Below are 19,407 nucleotides of genomic sequence, written 5' to 3'. Positions count from 1 at the left end.
CTGGGACTGGAGATGCTGCCGGAGGAACAACAGGAAGAGCCGTGAGGAAAACACGGCTGCTGCCTTCGGCGGGTGTGGGGCAGCGCGGGGCCCCGGCCGCACACGCGTGTCCCGCTGGCCACATGTGTCCCCACTGCACACGTGTGTCCCCGCCGGTCACGAGTGTCCGCAACACGCACAGGTGTCCCTGGCCCTGAGCCGGGCTGCCTGACGCTCTTTGTTGTTGAGGTTCAGCTCTGAGAAAGCACTCACTGTTTTACAAAAGTCCACGGTTATAAAATGTGCTCTGCACAAACTCAGCTGTTCAACCACCCATGTTGGGTGCAGTGAGAAGAGAAGGAGAGGAGAGGAGAGGAGAGGAGAGGAGAGGAGAGGAGAGGAGAGGAGAGGAGAGGAGAGGAGAGGAGAGGAGAGGAGAGGAGAGGAGAGGAGAGGAGAGGAGAGGAAAGGAAAGGAAAGGAAAGGAAAGGAAAGGAAAGGAAAGGAAAGGAAAGGAAAGGAAAGGAAAGGAAAGGAAAGGAAAGGAAAGGAAAGGAAAGGAAAGGAAAGGAAAGGAAAGGAAAGGAAAGGAAAGGAAAGGAAAGGAAAGGAAAGGAAAGGAAAGGAAGTGGGATAAAGAGTTAGAAAAACAATAAAAGAAACAAGGAAAAAGTGAAAAAGAAAAAGAAGCCAAAGGCTGCGGGTGAGGCAGAGGGCCGGCACAGCCAGGGCACAGCAGGGTGCAGGCAGCCGTGCTGCAGGGACACCCCTGGGGGGCCGGCACCCTGTGTCCTGCACCCCATGTCCCCCTGTGCCAGGGCCGCTGGCAGAATCAGCACCCAGGGGTCCCTGTCCCCGCGGGCAGCACAGCGCCAGGGTCACACCCAGGGGTCCCTGTCCCCGCGGGCAGCGCCAGGGTCACACCCAGGGGTCCCTGTCCCCATGGGCAGCACAGCGCCAGGGTCACACCCAGGGGTCCCTGTCCCCGCGGGCAGCACAGCGCCAGGGTCACACCCAGGGGTCCCTGTCCCCGCGGGCAGCGCAGCGCCAGGGTCACACCCAGGGGTCCCTGTCCCCGCGGGCAGCACAGCGCCAGGGTCACACCCAGGGGTCCCTGTCCCCATGGGCAGCGCAGCGCCAGGGTCACACCCAGGGGTCCCTGTCCCCGCGGGCAGCGCAGCGCCAGGGTCACACCCAGGGGTCCCTGTCCCCGCGGGCAGCGCAGCGCCAGGGTCACACCCAGGGGTCCCTGTCCCCATGGGCAGCGCAGCGCCAGGGTCACACCCAGGGGTCCCTGTCCCCGCGGGCAGCGCAGCGCCAGGCCCGTCCTGCCTCGGAAACACAGACAGCGGGTCTGGTGGGAGGCAAGTCGGCTCTTCCCGCGGTGCCCAGAACCAGGAGCTGCGGTGCGGGGACACAGCGCGTCCTCTGTGTGCAGAGGGGTGTCCAGACTTACCAAAAAGGAAAAAATAAAGGAAACTAAAGAAAGAAGAGCCCACGTGCCTGTTCCCGCCGCAGCGCGGGGGCCGCTGCCCTCCTGTGGGCGCGGGGAAGAGCTGACCGTTTTCTGTGGTTGTAACCTGCACCCACACCCACACCCCACTCCCGGCAGGCACCGAGCGCCCAGCCCTGCACCGCTGCCGCGGCCACGGCCCGCACAGCCGGCCCCGACGCCGCCACGGACACCACGAGGACGCGGCCGCACAGACGGGTCCTTCGTGCTTTTTGTTTTCTTTTTTCTCTTTTTTTGGTGCTCTTTTCGCCTCCCAGCCTGCCCACAGCAGCAAGCAGGGATGTCCCGCAGCCGCGCAGACCCGGTTTGGTCCCAAACCTGCGCGAGGCTTTGGGAGGGAAGGTGGGGACTGAGACGTGTCCAGGCGGTGCCGGCAGCTTGGCCATCACCAGGCACGGTGGCCCCGGTGCTGTCCCGGTGTCACCAGCAAGGCGCAGGTGTCCCCGGGTCCCTCTCATGGGGGCGGCGGTGCCGAGCTGCGTGTCAGCACCGGGTCCTGGGCTTGGCCCCCCAGCTTTTTGGGGAGGCTGAAGAGTGGGGGCAGGATTCGAGGGCCTCCACTGGTGCTGCTTTTGGGCTGAACACGAGGATTTCCGTGGTTTTCCCCAGGGAGAGTGGCTGGCGTCCCCCAAGGCACACGCTGCTTTTGGGGGTCTCTCTGGCAAGCAGGGGGTTGCTCTGCAGCTGCAGCCCCCATGGGACCCCCACAGGACCCCCACAGAACCCTGTGCTGCTGCCTCCACCGGCCCTGGGTAGTGGGAATGGGGGGGTCCAAGCTCATGGTGCTGGAGGGGACAATCCTGGAGGGTGCTCACTGGGACAAACACTCCTTGTTTTGGGGCAAAAGGAAGAGAATCCATCCCCCAGTCTCCCCTGCCACAGCTGGGCCAGTGTCTTGAGGGCCACCCCGGCACAGGGGACAGCGGGAGGGGACGAGGACAAGGCACAGTCAGGTGTCCCAGCTGGGGTGTCCGGGTCGGGGGGACGTTGGCGGTGGCGGTACCTAAACGTCCTCGTCCTCGCTGGCCTTGCTCCAGCGGTGGCAGCAGTTGGCAGTGATGCCCAGCAGGAAGTTGGTGGCCACTGAGGCGATGGAGACGACAAAGCCGACGAAGGCGATGAAGAGATAGTCGTCCAGCGTCAGGGTGAGGTGGCAGGCCTGGAAGCTCTCCTCCGTCAGGGACAGCAGGGGGGCTCCCGCCACCTCGGGGGGGGCCCGGCACTCGGCCAGCTGTGAATCTGATGGGAGGGCGGTGTCAGGGCCCCGAGGGGCGCAGGGCGGGGGGCTCGGGGAGAGGCGGCACCCACCTGAGGCGCAGCGCTGGATGCGTCCCCGCAGCCACTTGAGGAAGGGCTCCATGGCGCAGCCGCACACCCAGGGGTTGCCTCCCAGGCGCAGCCCCACCAGCCCCGGCAGCCCCTCCAGCGCGTCCAGGCTGAGGGCCGCCAGCCCCCCGTAGCTGAGGTCCAGCTCCCGCAGCTGCGCCAGCCCGCGGAACGCCTGCGGGTGCACCCGCCGCAGCCCGGGGTTGTGGCTGAGGTCCAGGCGCTGCAGCCCCCGCGCCTCGCGGAACATGTCTGCGGGCACCAGGCTGAAGTTGTTGTAGCTCAGGTCCAGGTGCGCCAGGCGGGGCGCGCCCAGGAACAGCCCGGCCGGCAGCGCCGCCAGCGAGTTGTTGCGCAGGTCCAGGGCGCGCAGCTGCCCGTAGCAGGCCAGGTAGCCGGGCGGGATGCTGGCGATGCGGTTGTGCGCCAGGCTGAGGTTGCCGGTGTCCAGCGGCAGCTCGGGGGGCACGGAGAAGAGCCGCTGCCCGCTGCAGTCCACCGCCTGCCCGCGGCACGAGCACAGCACCGGGCAGCCCGCCCCGCCGCCCGCCGCCACCGCCGCCGCCGCCGCCAGCAGCCAGGGGCGCAGCAGCATGGCGGGGCGGCGGGGAGCCCCCGCCCGGGGCGGTTCCGGGCCCTCACGGGGCGGCGGGGGCCATCCCGCCGCGGGAAAGGGCCGCTGCCTGCGCACGCCGGGGGCCGCCGCAGCGGCGGGGAGCGCGGCCGCGCTCTGAGCTGTCACTGCGATGCTCCCGGCGTCCCGGCGGCATTCGGGGCCGCGCTACATCCCCCGGGGGCGCGGCGCTCGGCGAGCCCCGCGGCTGCGGCGTCGGGCCGTTCTCAGCTGCCTGCGAGGAAGAGGGGCGGGAGAGCCACGCTAGCCAGCCGCCCTGCGGGGGGGCACGGCTTGTGCAGCCCGCGGTGGCTGTGCGGGGCACCCGCACCCCCGTGCCCCCCAGGCCGGGGCCGCCCCCACCCCCCGGGGATTTCAGCCAAAAAGGAGCCCCCAGCCACGCTGACCTTGGCCCGTGCGGCCCGGCCGGCCGTGGCCAGAGCCGCGAGTGCCGCTCCCCACCCCGCTGTGGGGACACCCCCTCCCGGCCCCCCCGCACCCCGCCCGACATCCCCCCGGCCCGCTCGCCCGCTCCCCCCGCCGCCGCTCCGCTCCCTCCTCCCGCCCCGGCCCATCCCTCCCCAGCGCCCAGCCCGGGCTCACGCCGCCCCCGCCGCTCCCCCCGCCGCCCCCTCCCTCCCCGCCGGGGCCGCTCCCGGACTCACGGCGGGACGGGGGGGTCGGCTTGCCCGGGACCCCCGCCCTGGGCGAGCGGCCGCGGTGCTGCCGAGCCTGGCGATGAGCGGGTCTTTCCCCACCTCCTCCCTCCCCTCCTCCTCCCCGGCCTCCCTTGTCTCTCTCTTTCTCTGGCTCTTCTTTTCTCTCTCTTTTTTCCTTAGGGCCAGATACTGACGTGTCGGTGTCTCTTAGCAACTGCCTCCACATCTCTGAGCAACAGGAGAGCGGGATGCGCTGGAGATGGCGGCGGGCGGAGATGCCCCCGCCCGGGGACACCCCGGCCAGGGTGGGGGGACCCGCACCCGGGTGGCCGAGGTATGGGGGGCTGGAGCGGGAGGAGGGGGTCCCCCGCCGGCCCCAGCCCTCCCGGGAGCACCCCCCCGCGGGACGGGGTGAATGAGGCTTTCCCGGCCTCTGAAAGCAGAAGCAAATCACGTATGGGCAGAGGGGAAAGATGCAGCAGCCCGGCACAAAGCGGGGGTGACGTTCCCGGCTGCTGTCACCCCAGCGCACCCCGGCCACAGGGACCCGCCGCCCGGGGCGGCCGCGGCGGCGGTGGCGGCGGGGACAGCGGCGGTGGCGGCGGGGACAGCGGCGGTGCCGCCGCACAGCCCGCCTGAGCGGCACGGAGCCCCGCGGCCTGACGCGGCCAAGACGTGCGCTGTTTTTCTTTTTCCTGCTCACAGAGCTGGAAACGCCCCAGGTTGACACTGATTGTTTTGCTCCGTGCAAGCTGAAAAATGATCTTTCTCTTCTCCTTTTGCATGAGGAGAGGATGAAGCAGGTTTAGGAGCTGCCCTCCTCCCCACAGCGGGCTTTTTACCATGAAAATGGCCCTTTTGGCTCAGAAGGGTGCCGGTGTTTTGCTCTGGAAACATAGCAACATCGCAGCTACGGAATCTTTGGGGAGGAGGCACTTGCAAACCCAGCTGCCCACACCGGGGGTGGGGGGTTTCCTTGCTTTTCCTCCTGCCGTTTCCAGGGAGCTGCTCCTTTTCCCAGCTGAAACCGCGGTCTCTGGGCGGCCCGGGGCTGTTTGCTCCGCCGTCCCGGGGGACGCCGCTGCTCCTCTCCCGGGCGGGCATTAATTGGCGCTGCTGATGCTGGGGATTAATTGCGCTGCTCCCCGGGGCTCCGGGAGCCGAGCTCCCCGCCGTGCGGAGCCAGCTGAGCTCAGACAGACGCGTAATTACAGATAAGCCCGGGCCTGGCTGCGGATGCTTCCCAGCAGCTATCAACGGGTGTGTTCCAGCCCCCCCGCCTTTCGGGCACGGTGGCACCAAATAAATGTGCAAATTTCCCCGTCCGGGGGTTGTTTGCAACGGGGGGCCAAGCGGCACAGACATGCAGCGGGAGCTGCCACCCGCTCTGCGGGGACCCCCGGGTCCCCCGGCCCACCGAGCAGCCTTGCTGGGACACACGCAGGGCAGGAGGGGCCGCCTTTTGGAGGATTGCTCTGAGCTTCCTTCCAGACACACTTTTCAATCCTTCTCCCACCTCTCCTTTTTGGGGAGGTGTTTGCGGCGAGGCAGGCCCTCCGCAGCCCTCACCGGGCTCCCCCTGCCCCATAAACCTGCCTTGGGCTCAGGGCTTTATCAGTCTCAGGGCAGAACCCGATAGCTGCTTTGTTTAATCTGCACGCGGTTGGAGAGCAGGAGGAGAGGCGGAGGAGAGTGAGAGGTCACGTCTCTTCTTCAGAGGAATGGTCGGAGCTGCTGGTCGCAACCAGGCGCTCCCTGGCACAGCACAGCTCTGAGTGCAGCCTGGGATGGCAGCAGGACACACAGCCTGCGTTCACAGCAGGACAGATGGTCCATGTCCCCACACCACTCCTGACCCCCAGCCTGGCCTCTCACACCCCTGGCCAGGCAAATTAGTAACACCTGGGCTGTGTGTGCTGCAAATGCCTCCACCTGTGGATGGTTTTGTCTAATTGTGTCTGCTCCGATCCTAAGTGCAGAGCAGCTGCTGAGACTTGAGATAACTGTGCAGTTTTACTTAGGCCTTGAGAACAAGTCGACCAAAGAAATACACAAGATGCTACAAGGATGAGAAGCTCATCAAACTCTGGTCACATTTTGAGCTGATTTATAACAGTTGTATAGCTGCTCGGAGTGAGGGGCTTTTGTCAGCACCCACCAGCAGGGACCACATGCAGGGGGGAAATCAGTTCACTGCTCCCCCCTCCTGAGCCACAACCGCCGGGCAAATCTGCCTCCCACCCGAGCCAGGCTGTGCGCTAGAGCCTCCTGAAAGCCAGGACCGAGAACTGGGCCTGGGCTTCATTCTTCCATTATGAAAGAAAGAACAGCAACATTTAGACCTTGCTTAAACTGTCCAGACCTTTGTAACTGCAGGAAAATGGTTCTGCTCAGGCTAACAAGAGGTGACAAGAATTCTTGAAGGGAAACTACCTGCAGGTAGCAGCGCTGTTAAACACAACTATCGTAGAGAATGAAGGGGTTATGAAAAACATCACCCCTCAGGTTAATTACAGAATTTCATCAAGCAGACAGAACACACAATGGAGCAACATCGTCCCTTCAGCCGTGGGCCCTGCCGCCTGCAGGAACCGCAGCCGACCCCCCCGGCCCTGGAGCAGCGCCATCGCAGCACCGCGGGGGAGGGGAGAGACAACACTGAGATGGCTTTATTAAACATATTTATTTTTAAATAAATGCTTAAAATCACAAATCTGCTGTATGCTAAGAAAAACCTGATACACCGTATTGTATAAAACGCATTTCATTATGTTCTCACTTTATGAAGTTGCAACATGGGCAACGGGTGCACTTGGGCACAGGCGGGGAATGCCAAACCGCTGAGCTCGTGCGCTTGAAGTACCGAGGCTTCCTCTTGCCAAAGATGTTCTCCAGCCTGGGGCTCGTAACGAGCCCAAAGAGCCGCTGGAGATTCACGGGGTGATGGTATTGGTGCGACACGGCTTGTTGAAGCTGAGCCCCTACAGAAACGACCACAGCACAGAAGCGGACACACCATAAGTAAGTTTTCGGTGCTTAAGGTGCCCTACCCCGAGAGCCTGCAGGACAGCTGCTCCTCAGCCCGCCCCAGACACTGTCACCTGCCCGCGAGTGACACACCGCTCACCCTGGCTCCGAGCCCCACAGCCAGCTCCAGCTGCTGGCAGCGCTGGTGTCAGTTCCCCGCACACCGGCCGTGTCCCCACTCCCCATCGTGGTCCCCCTCGGGACGCGTGGCGCAGCGCCAGCGAGCCCCCGCCGCTCCCAACGCGCCCGCGTTCAACCTCGGCACAGCGGCACTGGCAGGAAAGTGGCTCTGGCCACCAGCGGCTGCCAGCACCACTGCAGCCTCACGCTGCTGGGCTGAGCTTCAGCAAGCTGAGCCTGCACCAGGGGCGTCTGCAAAGCTCCAGCTTCCTGGGGAAGCTGAACCCAACTTGGCACCTACCAACAGCCCAGGCAGGGACAGGCTTCCGAGGCTCATTCTCGTCATCAGTGGAGTCATCGCTTCTCAGGTCCATCCCGTAGTTGTTTTTGTTGGCTGTCAGGGCTCTGGATCCCTGCATGGCCTTGAGGGGCTGCAGCTGGGACGTGGAGCTGGATTTCTGCAACACAGCACTGGTCAGATAGGACAGAGCAGGCAGAAATCCACACACACAACCTGCCACTGGTCCCAGTGACTGAATAACTCCTTTGAACCTTTAAACCCTCCTGTGTTTTGTAGCAATGCCCTAGGAAGAACAGACCATGATGTCTAAATACTCTGCTGTAGTGCAAATGGCTCCACACTCAAACCCCTTCAGGTTTCACAGCAGCTGTTTCCACTCTCCAGCGCTCTGAGGTGTCACAGCACAGGTGCCCAGCAGGAAGGAGTCAGTGAGCCACACGAGGAGTTCACTGGCAGAACCTGGACTCGGGTCTGACTCCGAGCAGCTTTTCCTCCACCCCTCCAGCTCCCAGGCCTGAGCGGCTCCAATTCAAACAGGATTTGGAGACTCAGCGCCGGGGGGAACGGGGGCTGCTCCCGGGCAGCGACACCCGTGACGCGCTGCCATCCTGCGGCCACCCAGCGTTGTTCCAAGGGACAACTCCTGTTGGGCCTCCGCGTGCCCGGTGCTGAGCTCTGCCCAAGCACCGCACAGCTGACCCCCGGCACAGACCCCGCTGGGCCCGAGCGCTGCGCTTCCCGCTCCGCGGCTGCTGGACAGTGAACCCGCCGGCTGGCTCCAAACCACAGCAGCTAATCAGACACCACACTCATCGTCTGAGGGCTCTGCTGGAACTGCGACTCACCTTCACAGTTTTGCTGAGCCATGTGCCAGGGGCGGCAGCCAGTGCCTCTGCCGGCTTGGTTTTCTTCTCTGCCGGCTGCTGCTGGGGCTCCCGCAGACCATCTTTCTCCTGTTGAGATGCATTAATTAAGTCATTCTTCATTCATGTTCACCCGAGCAGAACAACCAGTCTATCTAAAACAGAGACATTTTCTGGGTCCCTTGCAATAAAAAAAACCCTCAGTCCCCCCGTGTCTTCTTGTGCAGAAAAAACCCGAACCCGAGACTCAAGGATAAAGCGAGTCCTGGCCTTGCTGAGCCCAGAGCCCACGCTCACCTTCACCGCCCTGAGCCAGGGATTAGAGGCCACAGCAATGGATTCCGGGTGCTGGGCTCTCCTCTCCTGCCCCGGCAGCTGGCGCAGCTCTCTGGGGCTCCCTGCCTCCTGCGAGGAAAGAGTTCACTCTTTCAACTTCTTTTCAACCCAAACCACTTTACCCAGGAGCTTCTTCCGTTCTGCTCAGCAGGGAAGAGAACCGAGGGCAGGAGCTGCAGGCACTCGCAATTATATTCAAGTTCTTCCTTATCTGGAGGAGCTTTGCTGCGTCTCCCTCCAGCCCAATTGCTGGCAACATATGAAGAATTCAGAGCTTCATTAAAATTATATAGCACTAACAGAAGCTGAATGTCACGGACCTGGTGAGTAAGAGCAGCAAGAGCAAACACTGGAAGGATTGATCCCTAAGAGGAGCAGCCTTTGGGGAGCTGACTTCTTAGCAATGAAGAAGGCAAAAGAAAGTGATGTTAAGAGTAGAAAGAGAGCAGAGGAAAACATTACTGTGATGTTTTGAGACAAACAGCCTTGACCTTACGCCGTAACACTCGTTGTACAAACGCAAGTGACGTTGCGTGGTGAAGCCGCATGATACCCGAGGTTTGTTGTGACCACATCCTGCAGGTACAGGGACTGAACGGACTAGTTAAAAAATAAGCCTCTTACTAATTTCCATATTAATTTAAGTATCAGTGAGTGTCACTCGGAGGTGTTGTTCTAACTGCCACTGCGTTCACAAGAGATCACTCAACCCCGACTTCGGCAACACAGTTGGGTTATTCCTGCACAAACCCCAACTCCTTACAGTTACATGTTTGTTATTTGTTACTCTACATAACATCATAGAGAATGTCAAAACCTTAAACAGTAACACAGCACCTGGAAAACAAGACTGATCCTACAATAAGCCTGCATGTCCTATGCCTCACTTGTTTCCAAAGGAGAACTTGTTTCAAGATCCCTTCAGCTCCCCACCTTGACGTTTTTTTCAGCGAAGGCTGCAGACACCGGCTGTGGTTGGGGGGTCTTCTCTTTCCCTTGCTGTCTGCGATCCCTGGGGAAAAACCCCTGTCATTTAGTGACCGAGGAGAGCACGTGCACTGCCCCACCAAGCGTCCCCACAGCACCCAGAGCGCTGGCACAGCCCAGGCTGCAGCGATACCACTGGCGCTCCTGCTCCGCCCCACCCGCTGCCCAGCGCCCCTCTCCAGGACGCTACCGAACTCGTACCTCTCCCCCATGTGTTCCGTCTGTTGCTGCTCTACAAGATTTTTCAGCTCCAAGACTTTCTTTCCTTTTTCTTTCCCTTCATCCTCTCTCCTGTTCTGCAGCGGCTCTTGTTGCTCAAATTCATCTTCCCCCTGAAGAAGAAAGAAAAGCCTTTTAACCACGCAGCTTGGGTGGGGAAGGACAGGAAGACGTGAAGCAAATGCAACCTGCACCTGCTGTACCTCACCGTCACCCTCCCTGTGCTGCCCACCAGCTGGGCGCTCAGCCCTCTGTCCCCACAGGTAACCTCGTGTTCAAACCCAACATCAACGGCCTAGACAGAGATGTTGCACGTGGGCCCCAGAATCCCTGCAGCAGGAGCAGCAGTGCCCCTCCCAACCCCCCAGTGCCCCTTCCCCGTCCCCCCGGTCACAGCTTCCCAGCTATTCCTTTCCTTCTCCCACACAGGAGAGACCTGGAGTTGCTCTTACCGCCCTCAGCACCTTCTGCTTCCACGCATCAGCTTCCCCCTGCTTCTTGGACAGTTTTTTCTTGCTCCGCTCCTCTGCCACCTTCTCCTCCCGCACCTGTGAGATGTGTGCCTGAGAAAGCCACCCGGGTCTGCTCTCCGGCCGCGCAATGTCCTGGGGCCAGGCCAGCGGAGCACGGGGCAGCTGCTGGAGCCTGCGACACCCCAGGGCCCAGACAGAGCCCAGACCTGGCAAGCGACAGCGTGTTGGGTTTGGCACCAGCCTCCTGCTCCCCTTCCCGCAGGGCACGGGAAGAGACACCATCGCTCAGGGTGACGGGAGAGAGGAGCAGAGACCCCAACACAGCCCAGCCAGGTGCTGCCAGCCGGTGATTCTCTGCAGAACGAGGGGGCCTCACACCCGGCCTCTGCTCTGCCTGCGGTGCCGCTGTCACTAACCGAACAGCAGCACGAGCCCCGAGGACACCGCAGCTTTGCTGCGCGTGGGGTTGTGTGCGCACAGCTCACTGTGAGCGCGCTGTCAGCCGACCGCAGCCGTGCGCCTGCTCGCCTGTTCACAGGACAGTCAAGGACATTCCTGGAACGCAGATCGCCATGAACACTGCGTGTCAGAACAGGAAGGTTCGGAACCACTGCAGGGGGGCGGAGAACAAAAGGCTCCTCTCGCCAGACAGAGAATTTGGGTGTCTCTGATGCACTTACCCACCACGTGGTTAGTCACCAGCAGCAGCCCTGTGCCTGCACATGTTGTGCCAGGGGCCTGTCTGCACCCGCGTGGTCCACAGCTCAGAAAGGTAGTCACCGTACCGAGCAGCCCGAAGCTTGGCCTGCCCCTTACCTTCTCATCGTTCTGTAGAATCTTCTGCTCCATCCGCTTTTTCTTCTCCTCTTCCATCTGTTCCACCCGCTCCCGGGCCTGCAGTGCCTTCCTCAGGCGCTCCTCCCTCTTCCTGGGCCGCGTGTGCGAGAGGGGCTGGTGAGCTTTGTCTGCACCAGCACCGAGGCTGGCGGGGAACGGGGACTTGCCATGGTAATTGGGGAAAACAGCGATTTGGCTGGACTTGGTTTGGCTGAGCTCGGCCTCAGCTCTGGATCGGGCTGGGCCGTCTGCAGGTGCTCTGCAGCAGCGCGGCCCTTGGAGCCGCGAGCTCAGGGTGCCCAGCAGCACCACCCGCTAAGCGCTCCTTCGAGCGGGAGGCACAGAGCTGGCACCCAGCAGGGAAGGCGTCCCAGGAAATGCTGTGCCAGCCAGGGACAGAGTGGGGTAAGGGACCCAACTCACTGGTTCATTTCCGCCTGCCGCCGCCTCTTCTCCTCCTCCACTTTCTTTCTCCTCTGCTCCTCAGCCTCCTGCTTCTTCCTGAGGCTTTCCAGCCTCTGACGCTCCCTCTCCTGAAGGGGGATGAGTTCAGACCGTGCCGGTTGCCGGGGCCTGTTCCTACCCTCCGGCTGCCTTGCACAGGCAGCAGCGGCTCGGCTGCACAAAGCCACCGTCACTCAGTCACCCACACACCGGGATGGGACGTGAACAGTCGGGAAGAAACAATGCAGGTTTGGGAACAGTGCTTATTCAGCTAACAAGAGCAGAAGAGTCACGGGCACAGGAGGGAGACACCTCAGTCCTCCAGCTGCAGAGGGTACACTGAGGCAGGGAGCAGCGCCCTGCACTCCCGCCCTAGCAAACGCTCCTCGCCCAGGACAGCGGTACCGACACCAGCAGCTGCGGGACGGGGAGAGCGACACGGTGCAAGCTGTGCTGCTCAGAGGCCAAAGGGTTTCTGAGCAGTCCCCAGCCCCAGCAGAACACACCTGCAGAGATCCTGCCACCTCACCGCTGCTGTGCCCAGTGTGCTCGTGTGGACAGAGGCTGCGGTGCCCGGGAGGCAGGAGGCACAGCCGTTAGTGTTCAGCCCCCACAGCTGAGGGTGTCCTTACTTACAACAAAGTCTCCCTGCAGAGAAGAGACATTAAAAAATGATTAAGGGTTTGGAAGTGCCACTAGAACCCCCTTTCACTGCACACCAACCCTGTTCTTAGCTGCGATTCCTCAGCAGGGACCCCTGCCCGGTCCCACGCTGCCCATGGCTCTAGCCCTGCCGCAGCTGTTATACACGACAGGGGGAAGATCCTCGCTGCAGAGAGAAACACTTCCCACTTCCCTGCGGATCAGCAGCCTCGGAATATTAAGTGTTTCTGCTGACTACAGAGCAAGCAGCCGAGGTTTCTCTGCACATGAGGATGGCCTGAGGATTGGAGCCCCGGCCAAAAGCTGTGTGTGTGGACAGGTGACACCAGACAACACCAACCAGCTCCCCTTTTCTGGGGAGCCTGAGGGAGGGTGGTGAGGCCAGTTTGCTGCAGGGACCTGCACTGATCCTTGCCAGCAGACAGAACCAGGAACACGTTTGTGCTTTCCTAAGCAAACAGCCCCTCCTGTTGCTCCCCAGAGCAGATCCCCTCCTGCAGCCCTGCACGTGCGGCTAGACTGACGTACCTTCAGATTGGGCCGGGTGGGAGTGCTGCACTTGATGAGGCTCTTTATGACACCCCCGTGTCCTGTGGGCCCCGGGCTCGTGAGCAGCTGGTTCCGCTGCACAGCCTGCAGGAAGGTTTTCAGCGGTCTGACAACCTAGGGGCAGAAGATGGAGGGAAATCAGTACCCGCCAGGGTAGGGAGGCAGAGAGAGGCAGGAAAGGCCGTGGTGCCCACTCACCTTGCTAGCAGAAGAGGAAGAAGGTGGAATCCGGTTCTCTGAATTCATCTGCTTGTCATCTGAAGGGGAAAGGGTCTGACCCCCTGCCTGCTGCCCACTCCATAGGGCGCCCATCGCTTGTTTACAGCTCCTCACCCTGGTGGCATTAGCAAGAGGCACATTAGGCGACCACAGTGCTCCCCAGTCCCGCCAGCAGCGTTTCCTGCTGTTTCCCACTTCCCACAGGTCAGTTGCCCACTCGTGTTGCCTTCTGAAACTGCTCCCAGACCAGCCCTCAGGAGCCACTCGCTCACACCTGAGCGCGATGTAACGGTGCTACCCCAGTCACCCTCGCTGGCCTGTGCCTGAACTCGCGTCTGCTCCCCAAGCCACACCTGGGTCCCAGACCCAAACAGGGCTCAAGCAGCCACAAGGGGCTCCCAGGAGACAGGACCTGGCCTAACAAGGTTTCAAAACTACACTGGAAGCAGGGAGAAAATTAGGGAAACAAACACCCAAAGCTGCTTAAACAAATTACGTAAAAGTTCAAGTCCAGTTTTTCCAATACCCCGGCTCATTCCTCCTCCTTGCCAAAGTCTCATACCAGACAAGCGAGGGATTCTTCTGGGCCTTGGCACAAGGGGTTTGTTCCCGGTTCTTGTTCTGGCCTTCGCTGTTTGGACTTAGAGGGGTTCCTGTGGAGAAACATGCAGTTAGCACCACCCAAAGGGTCCTGATAAAGAACCCAAGTCTCTCCCTATAAATCCTCACATCATGTAAACCCAGAGGAAAGGGACGTCAAGGCACTTTAACAGAATGTGACACCAGTGGAAGATGCAGGTCTAGGAGCAGCCTTCCAAAGCGTCCCTGCTCGCTCATTACATGGATTCAAGCTGGACAGGACAGCATTTGTCTCAAGTCTTGGGCACACTTACACGATGTCCCTGCTTGTCTCATTGCACATCTCATCTCTTCAGGAGAAGAAAAGTTTACGTGAAAAATTATTATGACTGGTCAGAGGTGGTTTTGTTTCAACAACAAACCCTCACACTCCCTGGTCTGTGTGTCCTTGGGGCTTCAGGCAGGAAAAACAAGAGCAACTCGCAGTTACCTTCGCTGTTCCCCGCCTGCTGCTCCGGAGGGGGCGAGCGCTCCACAGGAGGGCTGGCAGCTTCCGCACCTCTGCTGGGAACGAGGATGACTCCGGGGGCCTGCAGGAGACGGAAACGTTCTCTTAGCGCAGCGCTCCAGAGAACACGGCTGCCGTGGCCAGTCCCTTCCAGCTGTGATCCAGCTGCCACAGCCCCAGCGGCTGGGAAAGCACATCAGCTCCAACTGCCCCCGATGGTGCGGCTCGAGCCAGCCGTGCGAGACAGGCTGAGAACCATCACGGTGCCCAGCTGGCAGCAAAGGCGGGCTGGCTGCCGGGAAGCGCCGAGCTCCTCCGCAGGCTCCGTCCTGCACAGGCTGCGCCGCGGCACAAAACGCCTGTGTCGCAGGAGCCAGCCCAGCTGCCGCGGAACAGCGCTGCCCGGCTGCGCGCCTTCGCCTGCCTCGGAGACGTGACAGAGCCAGCCTCGGCCACCTTCCCTGCGCCCAGCGGCAACGCTCCGCAAGACAGGATGTGCAGACGCATTGTAGGTTGTCCCTTAGAACTCACCTTTTCACTTGCGGGACTCAGCTCCTCTCCAGGCCTGTAAAAGAAGAGCTACTGAAGATACTTTGACTCTGAATAATGAATTATAGGCAATAAAGCTGACATTACTCGGAAGCTGGGTCCATCTTTTTGGAACACCTGAACGATGGAGCCAGCAGGTGGAACCCCAGGCACAGAGCAGACAAACCCAAGCCCATGCAGAGGCACAGGCTCGGCTCAGCCAGGCCCAGCTCAGCCAGGCCACGCAGAGTGGGAGCTGACACTTCTGACGGGCTGTTCCACTGCGTGACTGACCACCACCCTGATGAGATCTGTCCCTTCTGCAGAACTGGCCCGCAGCAGGTAAAGCAGAAGCTGTGTGAGCCTTAGGCTGAGTTTTACCTCTCAGATCAGCCCACAGCTGACTGACCGCAGCACCCCGAGGCGTTCGGAGGTTGGTCGCAGCCAGGAACCCCGGACACGGCTCGTGTGGCAGCCGCACAGACACCCCACTGTGATCAACCCCACTGTGCCCCAGTCTCGCTTCTGAAAAGGGCTGTGCCTCAGCAGTGCGAGCTTGGAAATACCAGCCAGCCCCGGCTGACACCACCACCCCAGCAGCTGTTACAAAACCAGCCCTACACCCATAACAAAGTGACCCATATCACTCCCTCACATGGTTTTCTGGGGTTTCCTCCTGCCCGCTTAGGACAGCGGCCTCACCTTGTGCTGCTGGTCACGTCTTCTTCCACAAAAACCTCCAAGGAGCTTTGACCTACAAGAGCAAAACATAAGCTGGCTTGGGGAATCCGTTCTGCGTCTTCCCCGCAGCACGTCTGTGGCAGCGCCCAGGTCTGCGTGCAGCTTTCCTCCCGGGGAGCAGCCGGCTGCTCACCTCCGCGCCCCACGCCAGCACCGTCACCTCCCTGGGTGTCACCGGCAGCCGCTGCGCGCTGGGGTGGCAGAGCCGGGCAGCAGCTCCCGCGGCACAGCCTGCACTTCCCATGCACCGGCTCCAGCTCCCTGCGCGGCTGGATGCGAGAGCGGGGGACTGCAGCTGATCCCGCTGCCGCGTAACACCACCCAGCTGGAAGTGTCGTAACAAGTGCCTGGGCACAGGGTGACCCAAAGCTGGCAGAACTAGACAACAAAGGCCTCGGAGCTTTATCAGAAGCCTGTCTGACTTCACAAGCAACAATTTTGGAAAGCCCAAACAGTGAAACCTTCCCAGGAGCAGTGGGAACGGAGCAAGAGGAGTTCAACGCTACCGGGAACAGCCTGGATTTCTGCCTCTCCTCCCCTCTGATGACTGTGCTATTTGGTTCTCAGTCCAGCCGCTCTTTATCTTCACCCAAGAAGCATTTAAGTTCCTCTGCCGACCTCAGCCAGGTTTCAGGGGTGGGGACACTGGGTTCCTATCAACGGTTTGGGGCCAGCAGAAGGTGCTTCAATTAGAGCCCCTCCCCAGGGAACGCAACAGCCTCCTCTGACCCGTCAAAGCGCACATGTGGCCAGACCTGGCCAGGCTGTGTTCTGCCTTGTGCTCGTGGTTCTTTGCCCATCCACAACCAACGAAACCCCCCTGCACCCAGCAGAGCTTCCTTCACTGCAGCAGAACACGGCCCCAGGCCCGCTCTGACAGATGGGACCCACAGTTTGCACCCCAAACGGGCAGGAGCCACAGGTCCCTCAACAGGAGACCAAGGGACCAGACAGAGTTAACGCCAATGAGCGGCTCCGCAGCTGCTCGGTCCCCTCCCGAAGCGGGTGGCTGATTGAGCCAGAGGAACAAGAAGCTGGTCTAGCCAGAGGAAGGTGCCGAGGGCTGAAAGGCACTTACGGCTCACTCTGCAGGCAGAGGGTGACGCTCCTGCCGCTGCCTTCCTCGAGCAGGCCCTGCCGACGGACCTGCGGGCCACGCTCTCCCTTCTCCTGGCCAGGGAGGATCTGACTGCCAAGGACGCCCTGCGGCTCTTGTGGGGGACGCCCACCGAGCTTCGGCGCCCAGAGCGACACTGCGGTCTGGATCTTGCTGTAGGAATTTCGCTGTCTGAGTCCTGGAGAAGCAGCTTCTCGAGGCCTGGAGGAGACTGATCTCCTGGGAGCACGGCGGGATCTCCATTTACAGCAGCCCTGGGCGGGGAGGTACCTGCTCTCCTTTCCGGGACCTCCTGGTCCCTCTCTGTCTGGCCAGCTGGGAGCACGGCGACAGCACACGCATCGTGCGGCTCCATGGCTGCATCCCCCACGGCACCGCTGCTGCTGGTGCCCCAAGGGCCGTCCTGACACCCCATCCCGGCCACGGCAGCTCCTGCCTCTGCAGGACATTCCCCAGGCGGTGCCGGGAGCTCGGTTCTAGCACCAGCCTGAGAACCCACCGCACCGCCGGGCACGGGCGCCTGCTCCCCCTGCCAGCCGCGGTTCTGGGGCTGCTCTTTGCTGTGGCGCCTCTGGGAACCAGGCTTGGAAGACACTGGCTTGAGGCTGCTCCGCCTTCTGGACAACCTGAAAGAAAAACAGTTTTAAATGAAGTGATGAAGAAGCTCCCTGCTCCCAAATGATTTTTAGAGAAAAAAGCAGATAAGCTTTAAAGCGAGCCTGCAGGCTCCATCCCTCCACCGCTGCCCTCGCCAGCCACCGCTTGTCCCCGTTCAGCAGGACCTGAACCTTGACTTCTCGGCTTCTGCTCTGACCTTAAGCAAGAAGGGTTACTTTTTGCTACAATTAGCAAAAAAACCTGCTGATTAGGAAATGTGTAACTAACAATAGAATGAGAAATGAGTTTTAATACATACAGAGAAAAACAGAGTAAGGGAAACAATGGCCTGACCCTGCAGGATGGAGCGTGAGCACTGAACCACGGCACGAGCTTCCTGTTGACAAGTGACCAACCGGGCGCTTTGCTGCATCAGCAGATCTTTTTCAAAATCAGGTTTGAGTAAAGAAAAATATACGCAAGACTTGTCGTCTTCAGCAGAGCAAACCAGCTGCTACCTGAAAGCTATCAGTGCGGCTCAAGAGCTCTCCCTGCTCAGAGCTGCGGCGTTTTCTCCTCCAGCTGCCCCACGCACACGTACCACCCCCCGCGCGTCCCCACTGGCCTGGCCGCTCCCTCCGCGGCTGCTTTCTGACAGCCTTTCTGTCCTAACCCTTCCTGTCCATCTCCACGGGTTTTCAGCACTGACACGCAAACAGCTGACTGACGAGGTTTGGGTCACACCACAGCAGCCGTCGCTGTGCCCACCCGCGGCTCGCTGAGGACAGGTCACCTTCACTCCCCACCGACCGCAGCGCGGCGATGAGCACCACACACACAGTTAACTCAGACCCTGCACCGTCCTGCCTTGGCATCTCTGCGCAGGCAACCGTTGTCTACTTAGGGCTAGTTTTAACAACCTCAAGTACAGTCAGTTCTAAGCAAATCACTTGGAATCTGCAGCTCAGTTTCACCACTAACCCCTTGGAGGCTTCCTGCGGTTGAAGGGACCCGCGGCCACGGCACCGCTGCACCACGCACCGCTGCGGCTCACCGGCAGCGCGTCCCAGCCGCAGGGTCCCTCGGGCACCAGCACAAAGGTTTAGGGAACGAACACCAGCAGCAAGCTCAGGCCAGAAACTGCTGGAACAAAGTCAAATCAAGCAAAACCCAAATCCAAATAGAGAAGAAAATGGAATATTTATTAGTCTTTGTTTCTAACCAGAAAAAGAGAAAAAGTGAAAACAAAGGTGGAGACCAGCCAACTTTATCCCAAGCTTTCACAAGAATCAAAATGATTGATCTTGACACGCCCTTTTAAGCGTATGTGCTAACTCAGGGAACAAAGCAGCTATCGCGTGTTGTTGTGTACATGGAAACCGCTCCTATCTCGTTCCCCTCTTCGCCACCCCGCGGCAGAGCCAGCGAGAACCGCCTCACCCACCTCCTCCTGCCGGGCTCCCGGGGGCCGTCCCGCAGGCAGGCCGACTGCCGCTTCCTGGGGCGCCGCCGCTGCGACGGCGTCTTGGGCATCAGCTCGGGCTCGGCCCCGAAGTTGCTGCGGAGCAGACAGAGCCGGGATTGCCTCCCTGCGCCGCCAGGCCCGGCCACAGAGCCGGGGCGCCCACGGGAAACGAGGGAGTGCGGCGAGCCCGCCCCCGGCGCCGCGGCCCGAACGCGCTGGGGCAAGGCCCAGCACCCGCCAGGCCTCGCACGGGTGCCGGGGCTGGGCACACCGAGCCCCCGCTCCCCAGCGCCCGCACCTGTGGAGCAGCCGCAGGCCCTGCTCCTCCGCCTCCCGCAGCCAGGCCAGCCGCTTGCGCTGCGCGTCCTGGATGAAGCGGTCGAGCCGCTGCCCGCACACCTGCAGCAGCTGCGTGGGGCCGGCGGCTGCCGCCATGGCCCCAGCGGAGAAGGGCGGGGTGAGGCACCAGCGGACACGGGCAGGAGCCCGAGGGAGGGCAGGCACAAGCCACCGGCGCCCCAGGAAGCGGCCGCGCAGCCTCGTCCGGCTCAGCCCGGGCCCCGCTCGGACACGGCGCCGCCTCTCCCGCGCCCTCACACGCGCCGCGTCCCGCTCCCGCCCCAGATCGTTCCAGCCGCGGCCAATCGCAGCGCGCTTCTCCCAAGCCACGGTCTTTCACTGGCCACCGCCCACATCCATCACTCCTCGCCCTTAAAGCCCCGCGGCCTATTTGCCTGCCCCCCC

General features: G+C 61.4%; 2 protein-coding genes across 2 annotated transcripts; both read right to left on the bottom strand.

Moving 5' to 3' along the window:
- Positions 1-411: 411 nt before the first annotated feature.
- On the bottom strand, positions 412-4,615 carry LRRC55 (leucine rich repeat containing 55). The gene is made up of 3 exons (XM_065065724.1): positions 4,097-4,615; positions 2,801-3,666; positions 412-2,731 (listed from the first exon to the last, which is right to left on the bottom strand). The coding sequence occupies exons 2-3, from the start codon at positions 3,411-3,413 to the stop codon at positions 2,496-2,498; spliced, it is 849 nt and encodes a 282-aa protein (XP_064921796.1). The 5' UTR covers positions 3,414-3,666; positions 4,097-4,615; the 3' UTR covers positions 412-2,495.
- Positions 4,616-6,754: 2,139 nt separating this feature from the next.
- Positions 6,755-19,374, bottom strand: LOC102090307 (inner centromere protein A-like). Its single transcript, XM_065065729.1, has 19 exons — positions 18,962-19,374; positions 18,643-18,756; positions 16,563-17,227; positions 15,446-15,497; positions 14,747-14,780; positions 14,198-14,297; positions 13,691-13,781; positions 13,108-13,243; positions 12,889-13,023; positions 12,334-12,345; positions 11,677-11,786; positions 11,233-11,344; positions 10,396-10,491; positions 9,926-10,056; positions 9,671-9,749; positions 8,699-8,806; positions 8,384-8,491; positions 7,539-7,695; positions 6,755-7,071 (listed from the first exon to the last, which is right to left on the bottom strand). The coding sequence occupies exons 1-19, from the start codon at positions 19,096-19,098 to the stop codon at positions 6,866-6,868; spliced, it is 2,583 nt and encodes an 860-aa protein (XP_064921801.1). The 5' UTR covers positions 19,099-19,374; the 3' UTR covers positions 6,755-6,865.
- Between the last annotated feature and the right edge of the window lie 33 nt (positions 19,375-19,407).

This window comes from Columba livia, chromosome 5 (genome assembly GCF_036013475.1).
Source record: "Columba livia isolate bColLiv1 breed racing homer chromosome 5, bColLiv1.pat.W.v2, whole genome shotgun sequence".
Taxonomy (NCBI): Eukaryota; Metazoa; Chordata; class Aves; order Columbiformes; family Columbidae; genus Columba; species Columba livia.
Note: the sequence above shows the minus strand (reverse complement) of the source record. Positions and strands in the feature narration are given on the sequence as shown.